This window comes from Urocitellus parryii, chromosome 3 (assembly GCF_045843805.1).
Source record: "Urocitellus parryii isolate mUroPar1 chromosome 3, mUroPar1.hap1, whole genome shotgun sequence".
In the NCBI taxonomy this organism is placed as follows: Eukaryota; Metazoa; Chordata; class Mammalia; order Rodentia; family Sciuridae; genus Urocitellus; species Urocitellus parryii.
The window spans coordinates 142,871,413-142,887,474 of NC_135533.1; the positions used below are offsets into that span (position 1 = coordinate 142,871,413).

The following is a 16,062-nucleotide window of genomic DNA, read 5'->3' on the forward strand; positions in this document are numbered from 1 at the left end:
CCTCCCTGACTAGGCCTTGAAACCCCGGCCCCCAAATATTGGCGAGGAGAGAGGAAGAAAAAGTCCGTGTTCGTGTCGCGCGCCCCGCACCCCTCCCCCAGCCCCAAACTGGAAGGTAAATACTTACTTAGCCTCCGAACCAGGTAGAAGCTAATACTCAACAATACGGATGCCTTGTTTTTTTTGCTCTGTCCGGACCGCAACGCTGTAGCCAATTTAGATATGCTATAAATTTAAGAGGTTGCCATGGCCACGGCGCGCCCATTGGCCGCTGGGCCCCCTACGTGCCGCGCCACGTCACCAAATCTGAATAAGGATGCGCGAATTAGGCGGCGGCCAGACAAAGATGAGGATCGGGACCGCTTGAAAGTGGGGGAAAGTGCCGGCGCCTTCGCCACCGGGGAAAGCCGCCCGGCAGTGCCGAGGCCAGCAGCCACCGGAGACACCTGGGGGAGCCCGGAACAGGCGCCGGGGCGCGCGCAACTGGGGCATGAGGTTGTGAACGCCGCCCCCCACCAACCCACTCTGGGCAGCCCAGAGCCAGGGCAGAGATCGTCCAAGGACTTGACTGGCTGAGTCTAGGTCCGGACCGGACTCGCCGGGCGGCGGCGGCGACAAGAGGCGGAGAACAGCCGCGGGGCCCCGAGGCCCAAGGGCCAGCGGCCCCTAGGGACGGCGAGGCGGCGGGAGCCGCCAGGGCGCGGGGCTATGATGGTGCACTGTGCCGGTTGCGAGCGGCCCATCCTCGACCGCTTTCTGCTGAACGTGCTGGACCGCGCGTGGCACATCAAATGTGTTCAGTGCTGCGAGTGCAAAACCAACCTCTCGGAGAAGTGCTTCTCGCGCGAGGGCAAGCTCTACTGCAAAAATGACTTCTTCAGGTAAGAGCCCGCCCTGCCCGCGCTCCACCAGGGCGCAGGGGAAGGGGGACCAGGTTGCCCATCTCAGCCTCCCGGGCTCACGAGCGTAGCGAGGAGCAAAGGCCCTCTGCTCACTGTCCTCGGTCCCGGAAAGGGCTGAGCCCAGGCGGAGAAAGAAGGACGCGGCCAGCTGCCCGGCCTGCCCTGCCCCTCCAGGGGGTCGGTGCAGAGGGCAGGGGAGGAAGCCCTGACAAACTTGCTCTCCATCCGTCCCTTCCCCTGCCCAACGCTGCAAGCCCAGGACACACGCGTCAAGCCCCATTCAAGGGAGAACGGTTCTCCCCAGAGTTAGGGGCCGCTGGAGGCTTCTCCCTTCAGCAGAATGCAGAAGACAGGGTGCCCTCCTGGACACTGAGAAACTTCCCCGCTCCACAGGAAGGTCGGGAAGGTCGGCCCTGGCTACAGGCAGAAGGAATTTGCCCTCCCATTCCCCCAACCCCTTAAACATTGCCTCCCATGTTGAACAGCACCAACGAAATGGAGGCTGAGAACCGGGATCTTGGAGGTCTAGCCGGGGCTGTGGCACCTACCTCCCGATCTGTTTGGGGCCCACAGGCCAGGACGGCTCACTTCTCTGGGCCTCAGTTTCCCCAGTTGGGAAAGCTGAGGGACAGCCTAGAATCCTGCAGGGCTGGGTTTTGGGCAGCTTAGCCTGCCTGCTCCTACTGGGCACCAGAGCCAGCTTTGTGAGTGCAAATTCCAGGCGCTGAGGGAAGGGCGGGTGTGATTAGCAACACAGAGAAAGGCAGCCTGCCGGCCCCAGCACCCGGCACCAGGGAATTTGAATAGGAGAAAATGTCAGCCGCGCCTTTACACGTGTAAACTCCCCGGCCCCAGGCCCGCGCTGCTAATGTGGCGGTGCTTGCAAAGCGCCTAATGATTTTTGATAAGGTGCATATGGCCAATTACGCTGCCGGATAAGGCCAAAAGTGACTTATGGCTTCTAATGCCCTCACTACATCAATGTCACCCAAATTCACCCTGTTTAGAGACATGGGTGTGAGTGTATGTGGGGTCCCCAGAGTCCTGAGCCCTCCCCCCACACACACCCTGCACCTCACCCCTCCCGTTGGGAGCTTACACTACCCGTCCTGGGGGAGGCCTCTTTCTTCCTGAGTGCAAAGCCAGGGAGAAAAGGAATTAGCTCTGGAAGTAGGGAAAGAGGGAATCCATGTCCTGGCCTGCAGCATTCTGGAAGGCTTTCTGGTCACATTCTCCTGCTCCCTGCCAGGGCCAGAGGTGGGGGTGGGGCTGAAACTCAGTCCCTACCCCGATTAGGTCCTGCTGTCCACAGCTCCCAGCTAGATCCAGCTGATTCCATGGTTCGGAAAGGAAAGGCTCCAGTTTGTGCTGGGAATTAGCAGAAGATTCCCTCCTTCTTGCTCAAGTCCAGCCCTGGAAAGGGGCTCCCCACCCCCACTGCTAGGGCCAGCTGGCCAGACAGATTGGCCCTACCTGGGCCTCAGAAGACTAGAAGGGATCCAGGAGGCAAAGCAAAGATGTGATCCCAACCCAGCCTGCCAGACCTCGAGAGCATGGACTCCCGGGGCAACCCAAACAGATCCAGCTGGGATGTGGGGGACAAGAAGGCATCTTGGGATGCTCTGAGCTGTGACTTGGTTTCAGGCTGCACCCACCGCTCCCTGCTTCACAGCCCAGTCTGAATCAACCCCCTAGAGACAGGACAGGTCCCCATCCCCAAAACAGCCCAGTCCATTTGTCCCACTTCTCCTGCTCTAGACAGGGAGGACAGAATTAGGGTTCTGTTGCACAGAGGTGGAAATAGAGGCCTTTGGAAAGCCGTGGCAATGGGAAGGAATCAGGGGGACTGGACACTAGGCCCACCTCAATGTGACTGACACCTTGTGTCCCACAGGCGTTTTGGCACAAAGTGTGCAGGATGCGCACAGGGCATCTCCCCCAGCGACCTGGTGCGAAAAGCCCGGAGCAAAGTCTTCCACCTCAACTGCTTCACCTGCATGGTGTGCAACAAGCAGCTGTCCACGGGTGAAGAGCTCTACGTCATCGATGAGAACAAGTTTGTGTGCAAAGATGACTACCTGAGCTCCTCCAGCCTCAAGGAGGGCAGCCTCAACTCGGGTATGGAGGCCTCTGCCTTTCCCTGGCCGGTGGCCCTAGCACACTCCTGGGTCTGGCGCACTCTGCCTCCCCTGGTTCCCGGGTCTGTACTGGGCTCAGAGCTCATCATCCTAACTCACCGGCTGAGCCGTTCTAGGGTCGGGAGAGGGTTATTAAAGACCCGGGAAGACAGGACATTCTGAGCCTGTCCTGCAGGGAAGCTGGGTGCACCCTCCTCCAATTCAGGAGCCTTTTCCAAGTTCTCCTCCCTCAAATTTGAAACTGCACAATTCACTCTCTGTCATTTGGGATCCTGGCAATTTCTAGATGCATTGGGAGGACATTCTCTGGGATTTGGAGGAAGGGCGGAAAGGAAAGGAAGTGGAAGGGGGGCTGCACACTGCTCTGTCCCCTCTCCAAGAAGGTGGGTTTTCTAGAGAGCGTGCCCTCTGTACCCGGACCCCAGCTGAGATGGGCCGAGATTGAGTAGGGAGGTTTCAAAGGCCCAGCCCCGCCTGGAGAGAGTGGGCGGGCGCCGGGTGGGGGGGGGGGGAGGGGCTGTCGCAGGTTCGGGAGGGAACCCTGCGCAGGCCGGCGGTAGCTTGGTCCGGGTGGAACTGGCCGCTGACGACTGCTGTCCCCCTTCCCAATCCGTCCGCCCGCAGTGTCATCCTGTACGGACCGCAGTTTGTCCCCGGACCTCCAGGACCCCCTGCAGGACGACCCCAAGGAGACGGACAACTCGACCTCGTCGGACAAAGAGACGGCCAACAACGAGAACGAGGAGCAGAACTCGGGCACCAAGCGGCGCGGCCCGCGCACCACCATCAAAGCCAAACAGCTGGAGACGCTCAAGGCAGCCTTCGCCGCCACGCCCAAGCCCACACGCCACATCCGCGAGCAGCTGGCTCAGGAGACTGGACTCAACATGCGTGTCATCCAGGTGCGGCCGGGATCGGGTCACTCCTCTCCATCGGTACTAGGGAGCGGGGCCCGGAGTCTCTTCGAAAGAAGCCTCCACCCAGCCTCCTCGTCTAAGAAACGTGCAGGGTTCTGATCTAGGGTCAGACAGTGCACCCGAGGTCGGGGACAGCTGGGCACCGCCCGAGGTGGGGAACTTGGAGCCAAAAGAGTCAGTCCCGCCCCGCTGCCCTCCTGAAGATGTCACAGTGGACCTGGTCACTTTGCCTCTCTGAATTCCGCTCCCCACCCTGTTCAGCGAAGGTTTTAAGCCTCTTTGGGGTCCAGGACCCCCCTCCTTCCCTCCCACCCTCCCATCTTCCCAGCGAAGAAAAGCTATGCCCGGCCCCAACCGATGCGCTGGCAGACAGACAAACGGCCAGAGCCTGGCTGGCTCCGGAGCCGGGGCAAGAGCTTGCCGGGCGGGAGGCCTTTATAAAGCCGTCAGGCCGCGGGCGAGCGGAGGACCGGGAAGCCCAAGTCTTTATGAGTCGCCCCACGGGTCCGCGAAATCCTTCACCCTTGGCTGGTTCGCCGAGGCCCTTCTCCACCCCTACCGGCCTAATCCGGCCGGGCCCCCGCCTCAAGGGAGTCCTGGCGCGCAAAAGGCGCTGGGCTCCAGCAGGGGCAGCCCGGGCAGGGGGAGGAGCGAGGGCACCCCTGACCCCAAGCTCACAGCCCCAAATTCCTCCCTAGGTGTGGTTTCAGAACCGACGGTCCAAAGAACGCCGGATGAAACAGCTGAGCGCGCTGGGCGCCCGGAGACACGCCTTCTTCCGGAGTCCACGGCGCATGCGTCCGCTGGGGGGCCGCTTGGACGAGTCCGAGATGTTGGGGTCCACCCCGTACACCTACTATGGAGGTAAGGGGCGCGCGGGGAAGTACGGCTCCACCCCCAGCCGCACTGTTGGGCACCTGGGTACACCCTTCGCTTTCTCTCATTGACACACGATCAAGGACACCCCTGGACAGACAGACATCAACTCGGGCACCCTTATCCACAGATACCTCCTGGACAAAAGCAGGCACAGTGATATACAAATAACCACACGGGAGAGCATGACACTTGTCCTCACCTACCACCCCAGGACACGTGGGCCCGCGCGCTTGCTTTCATTCAGAGACTTCAGGGATGTGGTAGTAGAGGGAGGGTTACACAGAACCCCGCACAACAGGTACACTCAACTCCCCACACGCTGTCACCGAGACACACCCAGAAAGAGACCCAGAGACCCCCACACTCCCCGGGCCTCAGTATAATGCGGTCAGTGGCAAATCCACAAGAACTTGCGCCCCGGGAACACACAGCCCTCCGGCCGCCCTTGCCCAGGTGCCTGGTGTACTTGGCAGTAGCTGGAACCCAGCTTGAGACAGTGCTCAGAGTCCCTCCGGGTCCTCCTCCCTGGGCCGCGTCCTCCAGGCTTGCAGTGCAGTAGTTCCTGTTTTGCTGGGGGAGGGGACCATGGCCCGTGAGTCTGGCCCTGTTAGCCCACAAGCCAGAAGTTGCTCTGCGCCCTCCTTCCAGTCCCAGACAGGCAGGGATTCATCTGGATTGGGGGCCGCTTGATATCCACTTTCCCATCTTTGGGTCTGGAGAGATTGAGACCCCAATTGCCAAGGGAAAATTCCAAAATTCAGCATTACCAGTCTCAGCCTGGGGTGGGCGCCCCACTTGGTCTCGCCCTTTCTTCTCCTCCCCTCCTCCTCTCCCCCACCTCCTTCCCCTCACAAGGGCTTGCTGACCCATCCCAACTGCCCACTCCCACCTCATCTCCCGCACACTGAGTCCTTTGCTCCGGGGACTAGCAGCACTGTTGGGGGGGGTGGGGGTAGAGAAAACTCCTTCTTCTCCTTATTCATGAGCCTCTGAGCTCACGGAGCTAGGGCAGCGCCTAACCTGAGAGACTGCACACCTCTGCAGGACTCCGCTGCGGGCCTGCTCTGGGATAGTAACCCAGTTTAAGAAAGGCAACTGCCCTTTAAAAACTAGATCCAGGGACAAAGCAGGGAAGGGAGGGAAGGCAGGAGCCAGGCCTCCAGGAGGGAGGTAAGAGAACCCGGTGACCGGCCTCCGGGCACGTATTAGGGAGCCTCCGCTGCCCAGCCCTGGACAGTCCAGATCGTGGGTGTGTTCTCCGGGGTCTCCACTCACCCACTCGTTGCACCTGCACAAAACCTCGGGCGGGAGCGGGGAGGTGCGGGGGGTGGTACTGACCCGGAATTTTTCCCCGCCTGAGTAATTAACCAAAGTTTTCCGGAGAACCGGGGCGCCCCGCACCAATCCCGCCGCCTCCTCTCCCTGCGCGCCTGCTGGGGGTGGGGGGCAGGACACCGGGGCCCCTCTTATCCCGGAATGAAGCGGGGGACAGAGCTCCCCAGCCCCCAGCGAGGCAGCCCCGCCTAATCCGCGCTGGGAGATCCCGGCGGTGGCGGCCGGCAGCGGGCGAGAAAGGGGCCGGGCGGCGGGGCCGGCGGCTCCCCGTGGGAGCGCGGACAAAGCCCCAGCTGCGGCTTTTGTGCCCTTTTCAGACGGCGTTTGTTCCAATTACCTCCGGCCCGGCCGCCATATGGGCGGAGGCGGCGCGCACCGCGCGGGGGCCGCGGCCTTCGCTGGTTTGCCGGCTCGCTGCGGGCCGCGGTCGTCCCCATCCCCGTCCGTTTAGGGCCCAAATTCGCTTTTCTGAACCTTTTCCGGGGAGAATGGAATTTGTAGTTAAAAAAAAAAAAAAGTAACCGGCGAGGGTTTTAGCCATAGCCTAAGCTGTCTCCAGGGCGCGCCTCCAGACACCACCCCCCATTTTGGACAGATTTCAGGATTTGGAGAAGAAAGGGGGCGGCGGGCGTTGGTGAGGGGGGAGGGCCTCCGACACTTGGCCTGTGACCGAGACTCCAGGACTGAGTAGGAGGAGTGGGTTTGCAGAAGAGACCCTGGCTTATGGACGAGCTGGTTTTCCCACCGTACAAAGCGGGTTGTTGACATTAGAGCAGGCTACAAAGTGCTCCTTTCAAAAGGGTGCCATACCCTAATACTTGAGGGGCCCAAATGGGGAGGGAAGCATGCTGTCCCCAAAGACCTGGAGGAGAGGCTGTGGAAGGAGGCCCAAGGGTTAATGCAGAAACAATTTGTTTTTGGAGGATGACCTGTGGCCTGGAGTCCTGGAACCCCTGGATGTGTCAGGGAAATCCGCATCTGTCCATTTTTTTTTTTCTTGCAAGAGAGCAGGTAGATCTCATTAGCTTCTGCAAAGGATTAAACCTTCACAAATGGTTCGGAACCTGGTGCCCTGGCCTGTGCACCCAGGGTGAAACTGGAGAACCAAGCCACCACCCCAGGTGCCTTCCAATGTTCTCCCTTTGCCAGTGGCCAGGGCTCAGTTTCTCTGTTCCAGGCTAGCAAAGCGGTTCAAACAGAGCCCGCTTTCTCCCGCCTCCACCAGGAGGGTCGCAGGGGCTGTGGTTGGCAGGGCAAAAGACCAGACCAGGTCGGTGGGGCTCAGGGGCGGAAGAGAAGGGGCCTGCCCGCTCTGAGTCCAGGTGATGCTCTGGGAGCTCAACTGGACAACCCCTCTGTGGTCCCGCCGCCCGAGTTCGCGCAATGCTCTGCTCCTGCCAGTTCATTTATTACCACCCGGCTCCTTCCCTGCCTCGGTGTCTCCAACGGTTTCTTGGGCTCATCTCGCTGGCCCACTGTCTCACCATCTCTGGACGCATCTGCCTCTTCATCTTGCTTCTTGCTCCTAAGCCTTTCACCGTCCACCCTCGGTTTTCTGGTGTATCTCTAGCCGGGACTCTTACTCGATCTCCGATCCCTATCCGGCCCTTGCATCGCTGTCCCGATCCTCGGCATCTCTGGGTCTCCAAGTCTGGTGACTCCCTGCTGCTGTGCCTTTTGCGCTTTCCACTCGCCTCGGCCTTCCCCGCTGCCTCTGCCCGTGCCCCTCCCCGACTCTAAGACCCTGGAATCCTTCGCTGTCTCTGCGTCTCTGACCACCGCTGTCCCCCTCGTCTCTGGGACTTGAAGATTTGCCGCGTTCCGGGTCTGTCTCCCTGGGTCGCTGCGCCTCTCTTGCCGCTGTCCCTCGCCGCCTCGAGTATTTCTCATTATCTTTCTCCCCAGCCTTACCCGAGGGTCTGCTGCGTCCTCCCCCATCTCCACGGGCCCGGGCCTCATTCTCCCTCAGTCTCTGCAGACAGCCTTGGGTCTCTGACTTCGAGTTTTTGTCGCGCTGTCCCCCCACTAACGCCCCCTCTCGCGTCTGTAAGGTCTTTTGCGGCCGGTGACCACATCGACGCGTCCCAGGCAGGCCTTGGTCTCAGGGGGCCTCCTCCCCGGGATCCCGCGGGCCCCTCCGGGACGTGGCGGTGTCTCATTGCTGCCTCTCCCCTCCCGCTTCCCTCCCGCAGACTACCAAGGCGACTACTACGCGCCGGGAAGCAACTACGACTTCTTCGCGCACGGCCCGCCGTCGCAGGCGCAGTCCCCGGCCGACTCGAGCTTCCTGGCTGCCTCGGGGCCCGGCTCGACGCCGCTGGGCGCGCTGGAGCCGCCGCTCGCCGGCCCGCACGCCGCCGACAACCCCAGGTTCACCGACATGATCTCGCACCCGGACACGCCGAGCCCCGAGCCGGGGCTGCCCGGCGCGCTGCACCCCATGCCCGGCGAGGTGTTCAGCGGCGGGCCCAGCCCGCCCTTCCCCATGAGCGGCACCAGCGGCTACAGCGGACCCCTGTCGCATCCTAACCCCGAGCTCAACGAGGCCGCCGTGTGGTAAGGCCGCGGCCGGGCCGCCCCTGCGCACGGCCCCCGGGGCGCAGCCCGGACGCAGCCTCCGAAACCAAAACGCCCGACGCGGACGCGGCCCGGATCTCCCTCAGGGGTTCTCTCTCGGGTCCGCACTCAACTGGAAGCTGCTCCTCGGCTGGGCGCCGAGGGGGGCCGACCCCCATCTGCACCCCGGGGGCTCTCCAGCTTCAGCCAGCCTCCCGCCTGCGCTCTCCGGGCAGCCGTGAGCAATTTCTTGGGACCAAAGTCAATATTCCGGAGGGTCAAGAGATTCCAAGCACGCTCCGGATCCCGGCCCCCACCCTCCCACCAGCTCTTTGGACGGAGAGGGGGTGAGGCCAGGGGCGGAGACGGAGGGTTTTTCCCCCTCCCTCTCTCTCTGCAATCCGAGTGGCATTTTGTAATCTCATTTCTCGCTCTGCTTTCTCCATCTTTAAATTTTTTTTTTTATAAGAAAAAGGAGAGATTGAAAGGGAGAGAGAGAGAGAGATGAGGAAAGCGTCAGGCAGAGAGAGAAGATGGAGAGGGCGATCGAGGGAGGCACACACTCCATCAGGGGGACCCGGGGAGACAGAGCCACCTGCAGGCTGGCGCCCCCTGGTGGCCAATACGAAGGCTCAAGGTCAGCTCTTCCAGGATGTGGGGCTGTCCTGGATGTGGCCAGCGGGGCCAGCTCCCTTGCCCTTCCTTACTTTGACATTAATTTTGAGCCTGAGGGTCCAGGTTGGACTCGAACACCGCCCACTTCTGCCCCTGGGCGAGGCACCAAGTTGCTGGGCTCTGGCCCGCAGACCACCCTCCCTGCCCCGGGGCCTGGAGTTGGGCCGTCAGGATGTACAATATTATACTTTTTTGGAAGTCGAACGCTTCTAGTTTCCTTATTTTGTATAAAGAAGAAACAAATAAAGTATGTTTTTGTGTTTACTGTTTATTTATTGTACTCTAGTTATCTGGGGGCTGGACATTTTTATATTTTTAAGAGGGAGGGTGGGCAGAGTGGGGAGGGGAGGCAGAAAGAGGTTTACCTAAAAAAAAAAAAACAAAAAACAAAAAAAAATCAACGTTTTTTAAGAAAGATTAATAAAAAAAAATTCTTTTTTCCCTCCTCGCTGTGTGGCTTTCTTTTGTCTCTGATTTCTCCTTCCTTGGGTTGTGCTTACCTTGACAGAGTGAATAAGGCCATGGTTCTTTCCTGCCTGAACAGATTCAGTGGGCACAAAGGCCTCTCCTCATCAAAGGGGCAGTTATGGGGTGCCCACTGGGTGGGTGAAAGTGGCGGCCAGTTTTTGATGGTTGCTACAGCCAGGCTGGGTCTCCCCAGCTTGAAGTAAGGCCCAGCGTGACCACGAGCCGGCTCAAGCACATAGTGGACCTGTGTGTGCATCAGCAGAAGACCTGATGTGTGAATGCATGTGTGATGGACTCTAGCTTCACTCCTGTGCATGTGCATGTTCCCTTACTTTGGCCAAAAACAAAACAAAACAAAACAGAAAAACGGAGGAGGGAAGAAAAGGGAGCCGGCCCCAGGAGCCTGCGGGCTTTATCTGCAAGGCTGTGTTAGGACCCAGGGCCCCGTGGGGAACAGGGCTGGGGCGCTCCCCAGTCCTGGGTACATCTTATGTCCTTGGGGGAAAGCAGGGCAGAAAGAGGGCTGTGGGAGATTTAGGGGGCCCAAGGCCACTACCCCCAAACAAGCCCCTCCAACCCTCTTTGCTCACTTTCCTGACTTGCGAAAGTGGGGTTTGGAGGGACAGCTGCTTACACCCCCTTTCCACTCAGGCACTAGAGGGTTCGGAAAACAGGTGAACTAGATAAAAATAGGTGCCTAGCGTCCCTCATCACCCTCACTTGGGGTGCTGGGAGCTAGCCCAGGTGAGCAGCCAGGAGCCCCGGTCCCCTGTCCCTTATAGCACATTTGTCCTCACCACACAGGTGCTACTTGCTCACTGCGGAAATTGTAGAAATTTCAGACGCACAAAAAGAAGAAAATGGCGTCGTCCAGCGTGTGGAGCCCTGTGGTCCTGGGGTGGACGCGTTTCCTCCCTGGCTTTTTTATTTATTTTTTCCCCTCGTTTGAAACTAGAAATGGTGCCCTGAGGGCGCCCTGGGTCACTTGCTCTGGCTCACCCAGCAACATCTTCCAGGTTCATGAACTGATCATAATCAGAGTTATATTATCCCCTGCGATGGCTTAAAATCCCTTGAATGGATGAGCTGCGTGTGTGGGTGTGTGTGCGTGTGTGTGTGTGTGTGTGCACGCACGTGTGCGTGTGTGTCTAGATAATTCTGTTGTGGAGACGTTTGGGTTAGCTTCCGGTGCCCACCACTTCCACCCTGTTGGAATGAGTACTCCGGTGGCCGGCTGTCTGGACTTGTATCAGGGAAGGTATTATTTGTCCCATCAGGATGCTCGCAGAGGTCAAGGGACTTGCCCACGGTCACACAGCTGGGGAGTGACAGAGCAGAGATTCAAGTCCCAGCACTGGGGTGGGCTTCTCTTCCTCGGTGGTGCCCCAGGGGGAATGGATTCTAGAGGCCAGAGGAAAATTTGCAAGGTGGACCTTGTCCCTGCTGGGCTCCTGGTGACTCCTGCGCACGTGTGGATTTTGCAGAGGGGCTGTGTCACCAGAGACAGGGAAAGCTGGGAAAAAGAGGACCTGCCCCCCCTGCTCCTCCAGGAACAGGCTGTGACCGGGTGACAGAGGCAGGGAAGGGGGGAGGGGGAGGAGGATGGAGGAGGGCTAGGCAGAGAGGGGGAGAGGGAAAGGGAGGGAGGGAGGATGCCTGCTCCAGGAGGAACACCCCTCAGGGGTGCCACCGCTACTGCCCAGGCCCCACGGTGGTGTCCTGTCACCCAGCCACCTGCCTGAAAGAGATACCTGTGCCCGGAGGCGTCAGCGAGCTCATCAATGTGGCAGCAGACTCCGCTACCCCCTTCAAGTGCCCCCCCACACACACACACCAGAGACACGTGTGGGCACGCACAAGCTCATGAGCCCATGCAAACACACGTGTACAACAGAAACCACCTGCAGACGGCATGATCAGGCACATGGACACCCCTCCCAATCCTCTGCACATGCAGACACACGTGGACACAGGCAGGTGCGTGGCAGGCACCCGAGGTGACACATGTGTGCTCAGAACAGTGTGTGAACACACACCCGCAGGCCTGTGTATATGTGTGCACACCTATCCCCCACAACCCCCATGGACACAAAACCCACACCCCTGTCCCTACCCAGGTGGGCCCACGTCACACAGCACAGCACATTCCTGCCATTCAGATGCTGTGACTTCAGTGTGGGAGGAAGAGCCAGGATGGGGAGAAGCCTCGTTGAATCAGGAGATCCCTAGATAACCTGGGGGTCCCCATCAAGGCCTCTGGGGAGGGCTCCAGAATCCAGATTCAGCACCCACCGCTGTCTTCTTAATATGACAGGAGTGGGTGTTTGATGAAATGGCGTATACGCCAAGGCCCACCCCACCGAGGCGGCTTGGCCTAGATGGAGCTTCCCCCAACCAGCCCGACAGGATTCTGCTTGCCTGGACCCCTTGACGAGAGTCCCCCTTAAACCTCATGACCCTCTTCTGAAAGAGTGTTGTTATCCCCACTTCACAGAAGAAAAGCCTGAGGTCCAAGGGGTAAAGTGAGCTGTGGATGGGGCCGGACCGGGTTTTGAATCCAGGCTTTTCCGCTTTGAGAATCTGTGCTGCCCCTGGGTGCGGGACAGAGCCCTGCACAGATGTCTAATGACACAAACCCGCGGATGGGAAGATGGCTGGCGAGTGAGTGAATGAAGGATCGAACGAGGGAAGGCGGTCACCAGGGAGGGGGGTCTTCTAGAGAGGACCTGGCCAACGCTGGTTCTTCCTCAAGCACCTCCACTGGATTTTTTAAAAAGCCCCCTCCACGTTTGAACAGCAGCTGGCCGGAAGGGCAAAGGGCGTAGGCAGATTGCCAAGGTCAGAGACCCGAGGACCCGGCCTCTCGGCCTCTCCCGGCTGCCCTTGTTCTCCCCCTGCCCCGATGTCCTTGTCCCTCTCCTTCTCTATTAATGTCTCTGTTCATCTTCTATCTCCCCATCGCTGGATCTATTATCATTTAAAAATAAAAGGCTTCCAAGAAGGTGGGGGAAAAAAACATGGTAAGGTGTGGAGATGGGATGTCCCCCAGCTCTGGAAAAAGGGGCTGTCACCTGTCCCCACCACCCCGGATTCAGGCCAACACCAGTTCAACCCCACCTCTCCCAACCCCCCCCCCACTGCCGTCCCTGTCCCTCTTCTGCTGCCCCCAAATAAATGCCCCGCGGAGCACGAGGGCCGGCCCCCCGCGCTCAGGACTAATATTTAAAATGCAGAATGGCTGCGGAGGGCCCTGCTCCCAAGTCCTGTAGTGCAGTAAAAAGATATAAACAGAATAAATTACCTCTCCCGCTCAGATCCCGAGAATGCCCATCTCCTGACTGGAATTTTAAGTCCTGCCTCCCCGGTCTCGCGGCACTCGGCTGATTTATGGAAACCCCGGCGCTTCTCTGCATATTTCTCTGTTCAGCCGAGTGACCAAGTTTACCCTTCCTATGCCATTAGCGTTATTAACACCTGGGCAACCGATCATTGCAAATGCGCCATTTCGATGATGGACAGACACCTCTCCTCCAGGGCCACGCCACCCCTGGGCTCTGCCTGCTGGCTTCCATGCCAGGGCTCAGGACCATCCCCGCCTGCCCGCCATGCCCACCCCCGTCACCTGCTGATGGGCTCCCCGGGACTCGAGGAGGACACCCCTCACCCTAGCAGGTGGCTAGCTTTCTGGCAAATTACAGAAGCCACGACCCAGCCCCTGGATGTGGTTTCTAACTCTTCAGAGAATGTTCTAGAAGGGGACAATCAGTGTCCCCTCCTCATTAATCAGAGAAAGAAGCAGAGGCTCAGAGAGGGCAAGAGAGCGGCCTAAAGCCCCAGAGTTCACAGTGGACGTGGGAGCAGAATTCAACTCTGCTAGCCCCTTGCCACCCAAAGTTCCATCTCAGGACCGCCAACAGCAGCAGCAGCACCTGGAAGTGGTGGCCCCCAGGTATCCATGGACACATTGATTTCCTGAAGCATCGGCTTAGACATCACCTCCAGACCCTCAATGATCCATTTTCACTGGGGCCGAATCTGAGGGTAAAAATTCTCTTTGCTTAGAAAGAACTGAGGGAGACCCTCATGATGGTCAAACTGACCAAGTGAAGATGAAGTAGCTGGCCCTCCTGGACACCTCTGTCCATGTCTCCTCAACTCAACCCACACTGTACCTGTGACACGTTCTCAGGCTGCTCACAGCCTGAGCCCAGGGGCTGTGTGACCTGAGGTTGGTACTCAACCTCTCTGAGCCTCTGCTTTGCCACCTATAAAAAGGATATCGCAATCTCTAACCTCAAGCCTCACGGTTAGGAGGAAAGAAGGCCACATATATCAAAATCCCCACAGTCCCTGGTATGAGGAAAATCACTGAGTTAATAACATGAATGAAAAAATAATAACATAGTTACACTAATTTCCATGGATTGATGCTGCCGTTCTTCTTGGCAATTCTATTTCCGTCTTTGAAGAAGTGCTTGGAGCTTTTTTTGTTTTTTTAAACAAAGAATAACGTCACAGATTCCACAGACAAAAAAAACTACCATCTTCCAGAACCTACTTCAAGAGTCTCTCTGCTGTCTGGTGGGAAAGAGGGGGATATAGCACAGCGAGGGTCAAGATCTGGGGGGGGGGACTGTTTTAATAATCTGTTTGAAAAGGAATGTGCCATTAACAGACGACCAGAGGAACAGGACATGGCACGTGGGACAGCATGGAGGGACCCCCAAGTTGTGCTAAGTGGCAGAAGCCAGTCACCAGGAAGCCACACGTGGGAGGATTCTGTTCATAGGGAATGTCCAGGACGGTGGAGTCGCAGGCGCAGAGAGCTGACCAGGGTTGCCAGGGGCGGGGGACCGGGTGGCCGTTCAGTAGGTGCGGGAGTCCTTGTGCAGAACCGAGAATGTTCTAGAACCAGGAAGAGGAAGAAGTGGCTGCCCAGAGCTCTGAACGGGCTGAACGTTCCTGACTTGCTCATTTCTAAGCGGTGAGGTTTGTGTCCATTCAAAACACCAGGGAGGGCACCATGCCCTGATATTACCTCCAGGGACCTGAAGACCCCCCGCTCCCCACCGCAGGGACCACCTTCCAGGCTGGCAAGGTCGTCCGGCTACAGCGGGCAGCAGCAGGTCCAGCTGGAGCAGGTGTGGGCCTCCCACGGGGTTTAGGGTCCTTGACACCAGAACGGGTGTCCTCGGGGCAGGGCAGGCAACCCCGGGGCTGGGCGTCGCAGAGACGCCAGGTGCACCCTCGAGGGAGCCCATCTGGGTGTTAGGCGGCTGCACCTGTTTCCCAGGCTCAGCTCAGGAGCCGGTGACAATGTGGCGATGTTGTCCCCTTCTCCTCCGATGTCTCCACTGTTGCCTGGCTCTGGGAGGTGACCCTGTTTGTCCACTTACACTGCTAATGGGGTCTTCTTTCCAACAGCCTCGCAGGCTTCTAGAAAACTATGAACCAGAGAACGAGAGTGAAGATGACCCATCCCTATGGCAAAACCCAGGGTGGCGGGTGGGTTAGGGGAGGATGTTTCAGGAACGTCTACTCAGAAAGATCTGTCCCCTACCTGGCCTCTTCCAGGTGACCGGAGACCTCTCCGTGGTAACCACACAGCCTCATGGCTTTTCAGTTTGAGACTGGCTTTGCCATGGTATTACTGTGTGACCGAGACTGGATCCCTCACCCTCTCTGGGCCACAGACTTCTCATGTGGAAAACGGGGTGGTGGTGGGGGTGGACTGGAAACCCTGGAGCCCTCTACCTGGCTTCCTGAACCTTCTGTTCATTTGATTGTTCATTCAGCTTTTCAGCAAATATTTGTGGAAGGTCTCCCATGAACTGGCTGCTCCTCTGGGTTCAGTCACAGATGTGAACAGATCTGGTCCTGGTTCTCCCAGAGATGATATTCAGTCGCCAAGGGAGAAAATCAACAAAAACTGCAAATAGAGATAGGAAGAGAGGGGGTGGGGTGGAGAGTAACCGGGCGCGGGGAGGGGTGCTCGGCCTACAGGAAGGCAAGTGGGGGATGGCCCTGGGTGCAGAACTGAAGCGAGCACACCCCAAACTCAGAAATCCAGATAAATAGCATTTAAAACTAATACCTCCAGACATCAAAATGAAGGTAAAATAACCCATTGCAAATAAAAGGGCCACCTTTTTAAGTTATTCATTTTTAATTGATACATAATAGTTGTGTCTA

At 58.5% G+C, this 16,062-nt stretch overlaps 1 protein-coding gene across 1 annotated transcript; it reads left to right on the top strand.

Annotated features, from left to right (window-relative positions):
• The first annotated feature begins 708 nt into the window (after window positions 1-708).
• Lhx5 (LIM homeobox 5) lies at window positions 709-8,731 on the top strand. Its single transcript, XM_026412079.2, has 5 exons — window positions 709-881; window positions 2,797-3,020; window positions 3,665-3,942; window positions 4,656-4,821; window positions 8,364-8,731. The coding sequence occupies exons 1-5, from the start codon at window positions 709-711 to the stop codon at window positions 8,729-8,731; spliced, it is 1,209 nt and encodes a 402-aa protein (XP_026267864.1).
• The last annotated feature ends 7,331 nt before the right edge of the window (window positions 8,732-16,062 follow it).

Coding starts and splice junctions, on each gene's coding strand:
- Lhx5 (XM_026412079.2), top strand. CDS start 709: ATGATGGTGCACTGTGCCGGTTGCGAGCGGCCCATCCTCGACCGCTTT. Junction 882..2,796: donor TGCAAAAATGACTTCTTCAG/GTAAGAGCCCGC, acceptor TGTGTCCCACAG/GCGTTTTGGCACAAAGTGTG. Junction 3,021..3,664: donor GGAGGGCAGCCTCAACTCGG/GTATGGAGGCCT, acceptor GTCCGCCCGCAG/TGTCATCCTGTACGGACCGC.